The sequence below is a fragment of the Sarcophilus harrisii genome, chromosome 3, assembly GCF_902635505.1.
Source record: "Sarcophilus harrisii chromosome 3, mSarHar1.11, whole genome shotgun sequence".
Taxonomy (NCBI): Eukaryota; Metazoa; Chordata; class Mammalia; order Dasyuromorphia; family Dasyuridae; genus Sarcophilus; species Sarcophilus harrisii.
Genome location: NC_045428.1, coordinates 562802492 through 562819222, shown reverse-complemented (window position 1 = coordinate 562819222; position 16731 = coordinate 562802492). Strand labels below are relative to the sequence as shown.

The following is a 16731-nucleotide window of genomic DNA, read 5'->3' as shown; positions in this document are numbered from 1 at the left end:
ATTGCTCGGCATGGCCGCCCCTCCTCCCCCCCGGAAAAACTAGAATGGGAGTTGGAGAGGTGGTTTCGGGCTGGATGATGGGAAAATTGGGGAGCGTTAAGCTGGAGTCCGGAAGGCTCATCTTCCCGAGTCCAAATCCAGCTCAGACATTCACTCGCTGTGACCCTGGGCAAGTCAGTTTCCTGCCCCGTAAAGGAGCTCTGCAATTGAACGACCACAAAGTGCTTTCCGACAATTACAGCTGTCCCCGGAGAGTACGGGCTGCCTGGCTGATTAACGAGCTCGCTCTCGCGGGCGCGGGGACTGGAGCTCGCGCTCGCCGCGCACAGCGGAGCTGAACAAACCAGACGCTCTAATAGGGCTCCGCGTCCTTGCACTGCGCCGGCGCCGGAACGGGGAGGACGACGCCCACCCCCTGGCCGGCTGGGTCTGTAAACAATCTCCTCGTGGGCAGAGAGTGCTCCCCGCCCCAGGCCTGTGCGCCTGCGCGGTACCGGATAGCGCGCGAGGCGGGTCGGCCGGCGGCCGGTGGCGTAGGGACTGGTGGGGGTAGTTCGGGTCGCGGACGAGGCCAAGGCCATGGCTCTGCGGCAGGCGCTGGGTCGGGGCCTGCAGCTGGGCCGGGCGCTGCTGATACGTTTCTCGGCCAAGCCGGGCCCGGCGGGAGGCCTAGGGCGAGCGGAGCGGCCGGGGCCGGCTTGGGGCCTCGGGGTCCGACGGGCGCCGGCTGCGGAGCCGGGCCCGGGGCTGGGCCTTCCCAGTCGCTACCGCTTCTTCCGAGAGTCGGTGGCCGGGCTGGCGGCGCGCCTGCAGCGTCAACTGGTGCTGCGGGCCCGGGGCGCCGGCCCCCCCTGCGGCCGCGCAGTCTTCTTGGCCTTCGGCCTGGGGCTGGGGCTCGTGGAGGAGAAGCAGGCGGAGGGGCAGCGGGCAGCCTCGGCCTGCCGGGACATCCAGGTGAATGCCGGGGTCCGGGGACACCCAGTGACCCAGGGCACGGCAAGGTCAAAGCGGGCCCCCGGTGGGGAGGAGCGGCCCGGCCCCCGGGACCCCGGGCACTGGTGTGAGAGCTTGCGGAAGTGCACTAGGGCCTGTTAGAACTAGAGCTGGCGAAGACGCCCCAGTGTGGTCTTGGAACGGCCTTAGAGCCACGTGAGGGAGACGGCTCGTGGCAAGGTCAGCCCCGGGAGGGAGTGTGAGCACAAGGGACCTCACTTTGTGAGGAACCTGGGAACCCAGAAGGTCAACTGGGAAGGGCCTTAGAACCCAGGAGGTCAGAGCCGGGAGGGCCCTTGGGACATCAAACATAAGTCGCAATTAGAAAGGACTTTAGGACATAGAAATAACGGCTAAAACACAAAGCCTGGACTGAAAGGAACCTTAAATGTTAGAACTGGAAAAGAGCTTAGAACATCATAGCTGAGAGATTATGTATGCCATTTATTACCTATCTGACCTTGAGCAGGACTGTACAGAGAGCACGGGGACTTGGATCAGGAAGCTCTGAGTTCAAATCCAGCCTCCTGTGTCTGCCTTAGTTTTCTCAAATATAAAATGAGCACCTACCACTTAAGTGAGGGACTGCTAGGAGGGGATAATTCATGGTGTTCAGTCCTGGAGCCCGGAGGATTCATTTTCCAGAGACAAGTCTGGCCTCAGACACTTCCTAGCTGTGTTACCCAGGATAAGTCACTTCCCCCTGTTTGCCTCTGTTTCCTCATCAGTAAAATGTGCTGGAGAATGAAATGGCAAATCACTCCAATATTTCTGCAGGAAGTGGGGTCATCAAAAGCCAGATACAACTGGAAACCCTGTATGCCTGACATATAGGAAATGCTTGTTCCTCTCAATCTAATCTGTAAAAGGAGGGGGTTGGATGAGAGGATCTTCCATTTCCTAATCCTTTAAAGCAATATGAGATGGCACAAAATTCTTGATTTTAATTTGGATGACGAAGATCCCTTGGTCACATGTTGTTACCTCACTTATGATCTGAAGCATCCAGGTTTTAAGGCATCCTACATCCCATCTGTAGAGCAAGAAAGGACCTTAGGGATCATAGGCTGCATTTTTTTTTTTTTTTTAAAGATGGGGAAGCTGGGACCCAGTTGTAAAAAATAACTTGCCCCACACATAATTTAAACAGTGATTTCAGGGGGTAAGGAGAGACACACTGGCAATAGAATGTTCCAAATACATTCCTTGAGAACTGAGACTTTTTATTTGGGTCTCCTCATCTTTGGGACTTTAATTCACAGAATGTCAAGGAATAAGAAGAGAGTTGGGGGCTTTATATCCCCTTAGTATTCAGTGTGCAGCCTGAGATTTTAAGCAAAAAATTTGTTTTAGCTAGTACATGTGATTTCATATGTAATTTACTGATGCTGACTGCTGTTCTAGAGATTAAAATTAAATAGTAATTGACACCAAAGGTATTGAAATCTATATTCAAACTCATGTAGTACATTCACAGAAGTTTCTACTTTTAACCCAGTGGCCCATCCCTGAAAAACCTTTAATCCATACATTTGATCTGACCTAACATCCTTGATTTTTTAGAGGAGAATCCTGCATCCAAAAAAAGTTTAAGTGATTTCCCAGGTCATAAAAGCAGTTCCAAATTGTTTTGTTTTTTCCTGTGAGGCAATTGGATCGAGTGAATTGCCCAGGGTCACATAGCTAGGAAGTATCTGAGGCTGTATTTGAACTTGGGTCCTCTTGGCTCAGAGTCAGTACGCTATTCACTGTGCCATCTAGATGCCCCAGCTTCTAATTTGGAAGCCAGATCTCCTAACTCTAAGACTCTTTCCACTATTGCACTGTCTCCAACTATTTTATAGATTGAAAAATTGAGACCCCAGGAAGGGTTTGGCCAAGATCAAAAGATCAACAAACATTCAAACAACAAATATTTAAGAATGGCTTTTAAGAAGGCAAAAGACAGCCCCTAGTCTCAAGCAAGATACATACAGGATAAATTATCAACTGAGAGGAACAGTACCAAAATTAAGAGGCTTCCTAGACAGTGGGATTGTAGTTGAAACTTAAAGGGAAGCTCTCTAGGTCAGGAGGCAGAGAGGAGTGGGCAGAATATTCCTGCCAGAGCCAATTGTTGGAGTTCTGTATGGAAGAGCAGGGAACCCAGTGTCACCGGGCTTAAGGTAGAAGGCTAAGAAGGTTGGAGGGGGCCATGTTGAAAAGGCCATTGAATGTCAAAGAGTGTTTTATATTAGATCCTGGAGGTAAGAAGGAGCTGCTGGAGTTTATTGCCTAGGTGTGACCTTCGGACCTCAGCTTTAGGAAAACTACTTTGTGAGGAGTGGGGAAGAGTCCTGAGATGGGCAGGATGCCCCATTTCCCCCAAAGCAGGCTGCCACTAGAGTATAGAATGAGGTAATGAGGGTCTGCCCCAGAATAGGGCAGTGTTGGGCCAGAGGTGGTGCAAAGGGAAATCAACAGTCCCTGATGCCAGCCTGGATACAGAGGGTGTGTGAAGCGTCCATTTAGGTTGGAGAAGCCCCAGGTCTGGGAGGTTGGTGCCCCCTAAGTAATAGGGAAGGTAGGAGGAGTGGGCAGGCTGCCATTGTGGGCCTGTTGAGTTTAAGATGACTACTGGACATTGAGCACTCTGTGGACCAGCCAGGGGTGGGAACTTAACTCTTCTGACTCCTGACCCCAGGGCTCCTCCTTGACTCTTGGCTGTGTCACTGCTGGCCCTTGGTAGTCCTGGTCTCGGGTTTGGCTCTTCCTGCAAAGAACCGGAAGCCCGGGAGGATCTCGGCCAATGTGTCAGTGGCTCCCACACAACGTGCTCTTCTCCATCCCTTCTCCCACGGGTCCCTAGCTACTTTGTTTACATAGAGTAAGTGGTTGTGAGGAGCTGAGAGTGCTGGGGCTGCCAGCCCTCCTGCCTGCAGGCTGGTGCTAAGGGACTAGAAGGCGGGCTCCCTTTGGTTCATTTTTAGAATGCCAGCACATATTCTGGGGGCTTTCCCAGGCCCAATTTACTCTGCTAGATTTGGTGAGAGATACAGTGTGATAATGTCTCCCACTTAGCTGTGGCTTCCATGCTTGCCTACCATTGTCCTCCTCACAGATGGACCCAGGAGGCCAAAGTCTCGTGCGGGGCCCTCAGTTCTTGTGCCTTCAGGGCCCTGTGCCACAGGGCCAGAGAGCCTGTGGTTTGTGGCAAGATGAGGCCCTTGTAAAGTAACACATACACTACACGAGGTCCCGATGGCCCAGGGGAAAGCAGTGCACTTGGCCGGGGGCTGCCATTTGGGCTGGTCTGTTAGTGGCCTGTGCCTCACCTTCCACGTGTGCCTGCCCACAAGGTGGTTGTAGGGGCTAAAGGAGATAACGGCCTGGAGAGCCCCATGTCAGCTTTTCCTCTTATTTAGTCCCAAGGGAACAGAGCACTTGCTCATGGCCGCCCCGGGAGGTGGCGGGTGCTTTCATGTTTTACAGAGGAGGTGGGAAACGCCAGCACTGGGACACAAACCCAGATCACCTGGCTCTTACCACCATGCTGTGCGGATGAGATAGGGAGTAAATGGGAAGTGCCGAGTGTGGCACCATTGGTGTGGACCAGGCCCTCCGGGAGTCTGGGAAGGTGTAAACTGTACAGAGACACATGAGGAGGATAGTGAAGGAGGTGATAAAGGAGAAGGGAGATTGAGAGAAGGTAACACGAGGGGTCCCCAAAGGTTCCCCAAACTGCCAGGGGGGCTGAAGAAAGAGTCGTGAGGGTTTGGACCAAGGCAGTAGGAGAAGGGAGGGAAAGATGATTCCATTAGCAGAAAGAGGAAAGCCAGTTTTAGGGGGGATGAGCCATCGGTCCTTTTCTAAGAAATCGGGATAAAGATTTCACTCATCAAGACCTACCCCAAACTGAGAGGGAGAATCAGCTTCACTGGAAGCCTGATGTAGGGACATTGGTCTGTCCAGCAGAGTTCACAAGACCTTGGTTGTGTGCAGCATTAACAACCTGTGGGGCACACTGCCCGTTATCCTCACCTTGCCCACTACCCGTCTGATGCTTGGCCCCTGAGGTCTTTGTAAAGAAAGTATCTCTGTAGCATAGACAGATGGGCAGTACGGCAGCGAGTGTGCCAGCTGCAGAGCCCAGAAATTCTGACTGCCAACCAACCCTGCGTTCTGCCATGAGTGGGAAAAAAAGGCATTTGCTGCAAAGTTGCTTTGAACAAGAAGAGTCTAGACGGCTTATGGCCTAGGCTGAGACCTAGGAACAAAGGACAGCAGTTTCTTTTTCTCCCGGCTCCTGACTTGACCTTGCTTGAGTGACCTTGAACCTAACGCTACTCTGTCCATAAGTCAAGGGGCAAACAGGTCTCAGGTAGCCCCTTGCTTCACCAGGCCTTTTTTCTCCTCTATAGGAAATTTTCACCCAGAAAAACAAGCTTCTTCCTGATCCTCTGGCAAGTAGGCGTTGGCAGGGCTTCCGGCTGGAGGAATACCTCATCGGACAGTTCCTTGGCAAGGGGTGCAATGCTGCAGTGTATGAGGCCGCCATGCCCGCCTGGCCCCCGCAGCAGCAAGGCCCCGGGCTCCTCCTGGGGCCGGATCCTGCCACGGCCCTCCCTGCAGAAGGTGAGCAGAGCACCGGGCCCAAGGCCGAAGCCTTTCCCTTGGCCATCAAGATGATGTGGAACATCTCGGTGAGTACATCGCTACCTTCCAGGCCTCGGCCTCTGGAGAAAGTCTGCTCTGGAAGCTGCTCAGTGATAGACTCATCCCAAAGGGTGAAAGCCTTCCCTCAGGAGAGATTCCAGGTCAGGAGCCCTGACCAGGCTGTCCCAGTAAGTGGGCTGATCCCGAGCTTTGGCTGGGAGAGTCCTCAGAGCCTCGGTGTGTCACCTGGGAGGAGCGTGCCCTTCGTCGGGCCACTGCCAGCATTCCGGGGACAGCCTGCCTGTGTTAGAAGATGTCAGGTGGCCTGAGCATGTGCACGGATTAGGTTTTGAGTCAAAAAGGAGAATTGCGAAAGAGCTTGTGAATGAGTTGTTTGGTTCCAAAAAAACAAGATTGGTCCGGATGGGATAAGTGAGTCTCATGGCTAATGCAGTCCTCTCAGGAGAGCGCGAGGGTCCCACAGTCTTAAAAAGGGCTCAGCAGCCAGTGGCACATGTGTGTCCCAGCCACTGGAGCAAGGGAGGGGAGTCGGTTTGCCTCCATCATGGCTCCCTGAGAGTTACCGGGGCTTGGGTTACTGGGAGTCCGAGGCTGGGGCTAGCTCCACTGGTGCCTTCCTCCTCCCTCTAGGGAGGGCTCCTGGTACGTCGTGGTCCACACCCCTCCCCCTGCTCCCACTGAGGGAATGAAGGTTCTGTCCCCTGCCTGCTGCCTCTGGGATAATGCTGTTTGTTGGGCCTTCCTCATAGGCGGGTTCCTCCAGTGAAGCTATCTTCAGCACCATGAGCCAGGAACTGGTTCCGGCCAGCCACGTGGCCCTGTCTGGGGAGTATGGGGCCGCTGTTCTCAGGTAAGAGTCGGCAGCCCCCGGTGGACATGGGGGCTGGGGACGAGGGAACATGGGCCGTAGTAGGACGCCTGGCCTGGACTTGGCAAGGGCATCAAAGTCATGGCCCCGGCCCCCTGAGGAAGGAAGCAGTTTTCCCTTCCCCCTTACTCCCATCTCCCAGCAAAGGCAGGCTCCTGAGCATGTTACCCAGAGGATCGCTCTCACAGCGTCCTGGCCCCCTCCCAGGCCAGAGAGGAATCAGTGGGCCCAGTGTCCTTGGAGAAGCTGAGGTCAGGCCCCCCTGACAGCCCCAGCGTCATCTGGCTGATGGAGCCCTCCTGGCACTTGGGAAGGCTGGCGGCTGCTGACAAAGTGCAAGGGCAGGGCTCCCTCTAGCGGTGCCCACAGGCACAATGCCCACAGAGCTGGCTCTAGCCAGCACCTACCTCCCAGCTATGGGGGGAAACCTGTGATTGGTCCAGGGGAGACACTTAAGGTAAACACAGAGTGATCCTCCCCGTGGAGCAGGAGAGTGAGAGGTGCACACATGTGTGATAGTATACATAGTTACATAAAATTCAGTCTTTTTTTAAAATTTGGTATTTTTTTCCTCTTCCCCTCCACGATAAAGGCTTTTTCTTGTCTCTCTTAATGTACCCCATTCTACATCTCACTTTTCCTTTCTCCCCATCATTTTATTTAGATATCATGCTTTCATGTTCAATTCACATCTGTATAGTCCTTCTAAATGTATAACATTTATGTTATGTTATGTTAAATGTATAACAAGAAAATTCTTAAGAATTACAAGTATCTTCCCATGTAGGGATGTAAACAGTTTAACCTTATTAAGTACTTTATGATTTCCCTGGTTTACTTTTTTTATTCTTCTCTTCAGTCTTTTATTTGAAAGTCAGGCTTTTTATTCAGCTCTTCAACAAGAGTTATTTGAAAATTTGGAAATGCTTTATTTTATTGAATGCCCATTTTTTCCCCTGAAGGATTATACTCAGTTTTGCTGGGTAGGTGATTCTTGGTTGTAATGCAATCCCAGTTCCTTTGCCCTCCAGAATGTCACATTACAAGACCTCTGGTCCTTAATGTAGAATCTATCTGCTTGTGTTATCCAGACTGTAGTGCCAAGATATTTGAGTTGTTTCTTGGTCTGCTTGAAGTATTTTCAGCTTGACTTGAGAGCTGTAGTATTTGGCTATAGTGTTTCTGGAGGGTTTTCATTTTGGGATCTCTTTCAGGAGGTCAGAATTTTTTTCCTATTTGTTCATTTTCCCGATCTTATCACTTCACTTTTCCGGTCCATAAATGACCACAACTGTAATGTTCTGTGGTTCAGGTTTCTTGGGGTCTCTGGGAGGAGTCTTTTGTTTCAGTTCAGCAATCACCACAAGTGCAGCCAGGGGTTAAAGTCCAAATGCTTTATTGTCTCCTTCAAAGTCTTTTCTCCTTTACTTGGGGTTCCATGTTCCACTGAAGCTACAGGCTCTGGTGTACTGAGCATTTCTTGCAGTGGGATTGCCACCCAGGACTGAGACTAAAATGTATGGGCAAAGCAATAGAGACTTCCTCATTCCTAGCAAAGAGACCTATAATCTTCTGACCAGTTTTTTGACCCCTATTGTCTGAGGGCTGCGAGCTCTGAAAGCCGCCACTGCTGCTTCTGATTCAGTGGTTCCCAGGGCTTGCTTCTGGTTTGCTGGGCCTGGGTCTGGCTGCCAGGGCCTGCACCCAAGGTGTTGTGGCCTGGAAAATTGCTTCCCTCAGTCTTTTTGCAGGTTCTGCTGCTCTTGAATTTGTTTAGCATCATTTGAAGGTATGTAGAGGGGTTTGGGGAGAGCTTGGGTGAGTCCCTGCCTGTACCCCGCCATCTGGGCTCCTCCTCTCAGCATCCAAGTCTTAAGAACAAAGGAGATGCACAGAGGTATTAGGGCCCTACCGAGCCCTACCCATCCTCTAATGATCCCCTATCATTAGAGGATGGGTAGGGCTCGGTAGGGCTCGGTAGGACCGTCATCCAGGAGGCAGTTGAGACAGACCTGGAAGGGAGTTTCAGCAGAGATTGGGATCAGCACCTTCCCCAATGAAGAATGGCATCAGCAAAGATGAGGAGGCCAGAAAGTTCAGATGGTGACAAGGATTTCACATGTGGAAAAGAGTAGTGGGACCCAAAGGAAGGCAGCAAGGGGCCATGGCTGCGTCCAGGCCCTGAAGGCCCGGCCTGGCCAATGCCACAACTGCTGATGAGCCGTCTGCTCTGCACTAGAACATCACCCCCACAGATGATCCCTGCCTTTAAGGAGCTTCTGTCTGGGGAGCTTTTCACTTCAAAAAGAGCATCCTTTCTGTTGGGCCGAGCTGTCTTGGTGATCTTGTGCAAGTCAGTTAATGTCAATGGCCCTTAGTTTGCTGGTCTAGAAGATGAGAAAATGGGACCAGGTGATCTCTTCCAGCTCTGAAGGTGTGAATGGGCTTGGGGGCTCTGCCAAGAAGTTCCTTAAAGAATTTTGAGCAGATAAGTCCTATTAGTACCAGAGGGCTAAGATATGAATAATACCAGCGAAATGAACTGAGGCTCCTCATAGATTTAAGATAGCTCTGGTTGGCCTTTATATGTCATAAGCACTTCCTCGCAGACCTAATATATGCTGCTTTTAAGGTAGAAGTGTTCTTCTAGTCCATCGTATGTGACCCAGCATTTGGCAGCCCACATGCACTGGCACTGACCCTCTGCTTTGGAAGAAGCAGCTATAAAAACCTGGTCTCGGCCATGTTAGCATTCCTTATCCAATTGGAGTAGTTCATTCCATTTTGCATGTCCGAGACGTGGCCTGATGTGTTCCGTCACTTTGAAACAGGAGACAGGAGAGAGGTTCCAAGAAGCTGGCCCCCCACCCCAACATTATCCGAGTGCTCCGGGCCTTCACCTCCTCGGTGCCCCTCCTGCCTGGGGCCCTGGTGGACTACCCTGATGTTCTGCCTCCAAAGCTCTACCCCTCTGGCCTGGGCCATGGGCGGACGCTGTTCCTGGTTATGAAGAAGTAAGTGCTGGTGAGACCTGGGGAATCAGGACCTTGCCGGGGCCATTTTTGCAGTAGGAGAGCTAGTCGTGACAACTGTACGGGGACCACCAAGGGAGGTGTCAAGGGTTGTCCAGATGGGACATGTTAGAGCTCAAGAAGGGGCTCCTGTGGGAATAGGGAGAAAGTACGGACTTGGGGACTGGGAACCTGGACTTGCCTCTCCACTCGGGGATGTGGGGGTGATGGTACAGGACACCCATCAGCTGCCCCATGAGGTGTTCTGAGGAAAGCATTTTGTAACTGTTGTAAGAACGAGTTCTGTTCAATATTGGACACCCACTGCATGGAGAATACTGTGTCAGGGCTTGGAATCCCCAAGTAGTCCTTGCCCTCGGCAGGTTTCCGTTCTGCTGGGAGACGCTCTGCATGCTCACTAACTGCACAGGCCAGACAGTAAAACAAAGTCATTTTGAGAGTTCAGGCAGGATGACTGCCGGGGCCCTTCCAGCCGTGCTGGGCACATGTGCTCAGCGGCTAAGCTGGGTTATCCCCTGCCTTGGGCCCCACCAGCCCTGCGGCTGTCCTGGGGAGGGGTGTGGGGGCTGTGGCGTCATCGTGTGCCCTCCCTTGGGTTTCAGAGCAGGTGAAGGAGGACAGAGAATACAGAGTGGAAACAAGAGGCAGGTCCCAGCTGTAGGCAAAGGGAAATACTGGTCCAAGCTGTAGGAGGTAGAAGTCAGCTAATCAAGTGTGCGCTCTCGCTCTTTGCCCAGCTACCCCTGGACCCTGCACCAGTACCTGCAGGCGAGCCCTCCAAGCCCCCGCCTCGCCACCATGATGCTCCTGCAGCTGTTGGAAGGAGTGGATCACCTGGTTCAGCAGGGCATCGCACACAGGGACTTAAAGTCAGACAACATCCTCGTGGAATTTGACTCAGGTGGGTGGTCTGGCACTGGTGCTCATGGAGAAGAGCCTCTCCCGGACCAGTCTGGCATGAGGAAGCCTGCCGCCTTTGCCCAGGGTGTGGGGCAGAGATGAGGGGCAATGGGGTAGGGGGCAAAGCTCCAGTTCATCCCAGAACTGCCCTTGTCCTTGACTGAGTGCAGGGACTTTGTGCAGTTAGTCAGAGCCTGGATTTGGAGGTCAGAGGATCAGGCCATTGGGTACAAATCCTGATTGTGCTTTGATTCCCTATGAGGCCTTGGAGAGGTCAGTATTCTCTCTGAAATGAGCAAAGGTGGGCCTTTGCATAAGTCAAGGTCAGATTTGAGCTGGAAGGGCGTTTAGAAACCATCCAGTCTATCTACCTCATTTTACAGGAGAGGAAACCGTGGCAGAGGGGCCAACTGACTCTGCTGGGACCATGCAGCTAGTCTTAGTGTTAGCAGTGAGATCTGAACCCGGCTCTTTGTTTCAGTCCCATGCTTTCTCTAGATACTCTTTCACTGCATAAGTCCAAGATCTCAGAACTCCAAATCCAACACTTAACGAAGGCCTTTTTTTTTCCCTTTTAAATACCATTAATAGTAAATCTTTGTGTCCCTTAATTTTGAATATTTGCAACTTGGATTTTCTTAAATCACTGCACACCTGTTTACCACACCTGGTTTCCAGTCTTCTGATCTGCCAGTGAGAGAAATGATTATTAATAACCAATGATTTGGGGAGATCTAAAGTTCCTCCCTTTTTTTTAAAGTTCTGATTTCAAAGGTTCAGTTCCTCGAAGGACATTAGTGATAATGAGATTGGACCCAGGTGGGGAAGCTATTGTGGTCTAGTCAGGTTTGGTTGGGTGGGGATAAACTCTTTGAATTGATTGCCCAAGGCTGGGGGAGGTTTCTCTTTGACCTGATGTCATTCTGTGTGGTAAACAGGTGTGCAGTGATTTAAGAAAATCCAAGTTGCAAATATTCAAAATTAAGGGGAATCCCCCTCTTCCCATGAACATATAAGCTGTAAGCCCATGACAGTCTTTTTGGTCTGAGAGAGAGCTGGCCAAATGACCAATTTTATAAAAATGCTAGTATTATTAATAAAATGATTAAATTCTTTCCTCTTTCACTTGTCTTCTATTACTTTGCAATAGAGGCAGTAGGAGGTTTTGGTAAGTGCCCCAGATGGGAATTTGGCAAGCTGGGTTCTGGCCTGGGCCTAACTTGCCCTGTGCCATTGGAGAAGTCCTTTCCACCCACTGAGCCTCAGCTTCCTCATCTGTTAAAGAAGAGGTTGGACTAGAGGATTTCCCCTAGGTTCCTGCCCAGTTGGGAATCTGTAGCTTTAATCCTGAAGCCAGCAGGGATCCAAGAGGGGAGGGTGAAGGGCCTTCTTTATTGATTGTTCATTTGGCCCCTACCTGTTGCCTTACCAGCTGGCTGCCCCTGGTTGGTAATAACAGATTTCGGTTGCTGTCTGGCTGATGAGAGCATTGGCCTACAATTGCCTTTCACCAGTTGGTACGTGGACCGGGGAGGAAATAGCTGCTTGATGGCTCCTGAGGTAATTCTGGCTGTGTGTGTGTGTGTGTCATTAGGCAAGAACCCCTCCCGGGATATAATGGTTGGGTTTTCCCCCCTTTACAACATGGATCCAAGACCTGACACCCCCTTATTCTCTAGGATCCCTTGATCTTTGCATGTATGTGGTGGGTATAAAGAGCACTGGATTTGGAGGGGGAGCTGGGTTTAAATCCAGGCTCATTCACAAGGAATGAGACAGGAGGCAATTCACTTTACTCTGAGCTTGTTTTCTTCTTTAAAATGAAGATCATACTTAGAATGGAAATGCTTTGTAAACCTTTGGAGTGTTAATGTAAATAAAAATTATGTTATGTGACCCTCAACATCCAGTAAGGACCTTTTCCTAACCCTTATTAGGAAAACATTTAATCTTTTGTAAGTTCTTTCTGAACTTAAGAACAAAGGAGTGTCACGCCAGGGCCAGCAGATGCCCATTTAGGGCAATTTGTGAGTGACAGAAGCAGACCACACACAGTCTTGATGGGGACGCCATACACAGGTGGTAGGCGTCCACTGCTTCCTTGTTTCCCGTGCAGGTGTCAACAGCTTCTCCTGGTCCCAGGGTGGTGATCGACTACAGCAAAGCCGACGCCTGGGCAGTGGGAGCGATCGCCTATGAGATCTTTGGACTCCCCAATCCCTTCTATGGACATGGTGGAGCCCAGCTGGACAGCCGCAGTTACTGTGAGTCTCAGCTTCCCGCACTGCCTGAGAGTGTGCCCTTGGATGTGAGGCAGCTGGTAAAGGCGCTGCTCCAGAGGGATGCCAGCAAGGTGAGAACTGGGGCCATCCCTGCTTCTGTCACCTGCAGTTGGTAGGCACCTAGAACACCCAAAGCCTGAAAAGTCAGTTCATCTGCAGGGGCTGCCAGAACCTGGCAGGGAGCACCGTGAGCCAAGTGCTAAGTCTGTTTCCCCCAAGCTGAAGGCTACTCCTGAGAAGCTCCAACCGTGTTTAGGATTTCTGCAGAGCAGGGGCCAGCCAGGCAGATGGTTAGTCAGGATCCTGGGAATTTCCTTTTCCTCTCTTGTTAGAGGTCATTCAGGAGAGAGGCAGTAGTGCAGCCAAACTCTCAGCTTCCCCTTCCTACTTTACAATATCTCACATCATTCTGGAGGAGAGCCAAGACAAGGAACCGATGAGATCTCTAGCCCAGGACAAGTTAGGAGGTCCACCGGAGAGATCTGGACCCAGCACTGGGACTTGGAGGTGGCTGCGGTGGCAGCCTTAGGCCACTGTGGCCCAGAGGTGGTAAAGGGTTGACTGGACAGTTGGTCAGAAGGAGCTCATAGAGGACCCTGAGCTGATGCTGGGTGGAGGACCAGGTGCTGTACTGCGACTATCAACCCCACCCAGTTTTTGGCTCAGTTCCAGGGCAGAGGGGAGCACCAACAGAAACTGAGGCATACAGGAGAGGAGTAACCTACACCTCTCCCTAGAGCACACCATCTGGGAAGCAGTGAAAATTTGCAGGAGCTCCCTCACCCAAGTAACTGGAAATAGCAGTAGGAAAAAGCCTGGAGCTTAAGACAGTACCCCCTTTCCCTCCCCAAGATGAGCAGAGCCCAACTTCAATGTCAAATCCAAAGTCAAGAAATAGACCAGAAAAACGAGAAAACAAAAAGAACCATAAACGTCCACTGTGGTGGCAGGGAAGACCAAGACACAAACAAGACAACAGAAAATAGCAAAGCCCCAAAGGGAGGTGGAGGGTGGGAGTGTCATGTAAATTGGACACAAACCCAACAAGAATTCCCGGAAGAGTTACAGAGAAAAATGGTAGAGGAAAAATTGGGGAATAAAAGTGATGCAAATTGTCAGATTAATAAGAAAGGCAGGTTGAAAATAAGAGCCAAGATGGCGGAGTAAAGGCAGGGACTCCCAAATTCTCTCCCAAACAACTTTAAAAAAACAGTTTAAGATGAATTCTGAAGTGGCAAAAAAAAAATAAAGGGACAGGGTGAGACAACTTAAGACAGTGGTGGAAAAGGCAGCTTCCAGCCCTTAGGTGGTAAGAAGGTTGTACAGCTGGTCAGAAGGTTATACGAATCCTTTGCTGGCACTGGTCCAAGGACTCCAGGATGAGGAAGTGCCACTAGCACTAGGGTGCAGCCACAGGGAAGGGGGAGACCCCGGTGAGAGTTAGATGGTGGAAAAGTGGGCTCGCACAGACCAGGAGAGCAGTGACCACCCCTCCTTAGAGCATAACACCTTGGAAAAACTGGAAACTCACAAACCCCAGAACTACCTCTGAAAACAATAGCATGAAAAACCTGAAGCTTGGGACAGTACCCCCTCCAGTTGTTAAGGAAAAGGCATTTATAGAATAAACATTAATGATCATGTGAAAAAATAATATAATCATTAAGAAATGCAAATTAGAACAACTGAGGTACTACTTCACATCCTTTAAGCTGGCTAATATGACAGAAAAAGGACAACTGGAGAGGAATATGGAAAAATAGGGACCTAACTATTGCTTGAGTTGTGAACTGACCTAACCATTCTGGAGAACAATTTGAAACTATGCCCAAAGGGCTTTAAGACCTCTGACCCAGCAACACCACTACTATTTGTATCAAAGACTTTTGTACAGAAATATTAAATAGCAGTTGCACTTGTGATAGCAGAGAATTGGAAACTGAGGAATCAATTGAGGAATGACTGAATTGAGTTGTGATATGTGACTATGATGGAATACTTTTTTGTGCTATAAGAAATGAGGGGAATGGTTTCAGAAAAACCTGAAAGTATATATATATATATAAATATATATATATAAACTGATAACATGGAAATGATCAAAACCACATTATACTACACAATAACAGTAGTATTGTAGTAATGGTTAACTAAGACTTGGCTATTCTGAATACTAATCTGAGACAATTCCAAAGGACTAGTGATAAAGAATGCTATCTGCCTCCAGAGAATTGATGAACTCAAGAGTGCATTTTAAAGGATAATTTCCTTTTTTCAACATGGCTAACATGGACACGTTTTACATGATAGCACATTGCTTACCTTTCAATGGGTGGGAAAAGAGCTTTGTAGGGATGGAATTTAGAGCTCTGGAATATTTTTTAATGTTAAACGGAAAAAAGTAAAAGTCATACAAAAGAGAAAACAGTTCTGAAAAGGAACTTTTAATAGGCATGGAGAGAGAGCAGAGCAGAGATTTCAGCAAATAAGCTGGCCAGGAGGCAAGGTAAACATTGTGGATTGTGCTAAAGGCAAAAGAATAAACTATCAGGGTAGCCACTGGGCCTACCCCTAGAGTCAGAAAAATACCAGTTCAAATCTGGCCCCAGATACTTAAAACACTTTAATACCTACATAACCCATGGCAAGTCAACTCTAATTGCCTCTTGGTGGGGGGAAGTAATAAAAAAAAAAAAAAATTTTGACTAACTCATTAAGGAAAATAATTATTAGTACTTTTAGCTAATGATATATTTTGGGGTTTTTTGGCTGAGGCAGTTGGGTTAAGTGACTTGCCCAGGGTCACACAACTAGGAAGTATTAAGTGTCTGAGGTCACATTGGAACTCTGGTCCTCCTGACTTCAGGGCTGGTGCTCTCTATCCACTGCACCACCTAGCTGCCCCATGATATGTTTCTTTATGAGAAATATCTACCTCAGAGGACTGTGGAGGGTAGACATGAGCCTGAGTGAGGTGGTCTCCATGTTAGTATAAGGTGGGCTGCAGATTAATTATAGTCTGTGACTCATTACATCTTCTCTTTCAGAGACCATCTGCCCGAGTAGCAGCAAATGTGCTTCACTTAAGCCTCTGGGGTGAAAGTATTTTAGCCATGAAGAATCTGAAATCAGACAAGATGATTGGCTGGCTTCTTCACCAATCAGCTGCCACTCTGCTGACTAATCGGTTGATGGAGGGAAACAGGGTAGAAACCAAAATGAAGATGTGCTTCTTGGCTAACCTGGAGTATGAAGTCCTCTGTCAAGCAGCGTTCCTTCTCCGGTCCTGGAGGGCAGCACCTTGATGGCCCCATGTCACCCAAAACTTACTAAAAGCATTTAGTTAGCAGCATTCTTTGTGTTCTAACAATATCTCAAGGGGACTTAGGGGCTTTGTAGGTGCAGGTTGTTTGTGTGTGTGGAGTCAGGAAAATAAGAGGTGGGAGTGAAATGGGGGACCTCTGGGCACCCAGCCCTGAGCCCAAGCAAGGGAGATGTGGAAGCCTCAGCCTGGATAGCTATTGGAAGAATTTTGTGAAAGGGGTCACTTAATGATCAGGTTGCAGCTACTAACTCTAGTTACACAGCAATGAGCGAGTTATATGAGCTCGACTAATGAGAAGGATCAGACTAAGATCACTAAAAAAAAAAAAGTCAGTTTCTTATTTGCCCACACACTTGAGGGGAGCAGGCAAACTAAAAGAATCTGATCCTCAATTCCCACAAATGAAATTCTTTTATTTCACAAGAAACTTGGGGCATAAACAATTTGCACCATGGGGAAGAAGAGCCTGGTTATGATGGAGAAGATCCAAGTTAAAAGCCCTGTGATTCTAGGATGATAAAAAGGTGGGGTATTGTTACATAATTGTTAAGCATGCAGTATGGTCCTGGCATTCTGGGAGTAAAAACCAAAAATTTGGCTCAAAACAACTTTCCCAAAGCCTAACAAGTACATCCAACATCTCAAGAAACAGAAAGAAGTGTGTTGTGGATCTTC

At 49.6% G+C, this 16731-nt stretch overlaps 1 protein-coding gene across 1 annotated transcript; it reads left to right on the top strand.

The window, feature by feature from the left end:
• Positions 1–403: 403 nt before the first annotated feature.
• Positions 404–16409, top strand: PINK1 (PTEN induced kinase 1). Its single transcript, XM_031962711.1, has 8 exons — positions 404–954; positions 5394–5675; positions 6399–6499; positions 9349–9531; positions 10287–10450; positions 11882–12009; positions 12566–12802; positions 15779–16409. The coding sequence occupies exons 1-8, from the start codon at positions 580–582 to the stop codon at positions 16034–16036; spliced, it is 1728 nt and encodes a 575-aa protein (XP_031818571.1). The 5' UTR covers positions 404–579; the 3' UTR covers positions 16037–16409.
• Positions 16410–16731: the final 322 nt, after the last annotated feature.

Excerpts from the sequence above, each read along its gene's own strand:
- PINK1 (XM_031962711.1), top strand. The coding sequence starts at position 580 with ATGGCTCTGCGGCAGGCGCTGGGTCGGGGCCTGCAGCTGGGCCGGGCG. Across the intron at positions 955-5,393 it reads CGGCCTGCCGGGACATCCAG|GAAATTTTCACCCAGAAAAA; the intron begins GTGAATGCCGGG and ends TCTCCTCTATAG. Across the intron at positions 6,500-9,348 it reads TATGGGGCCGCTGTTCTCAG|GAGACAGGAGAGAGGTTCCA; the intron begins GTAAGAGTCGGC and ends ACTTTGAAACAG.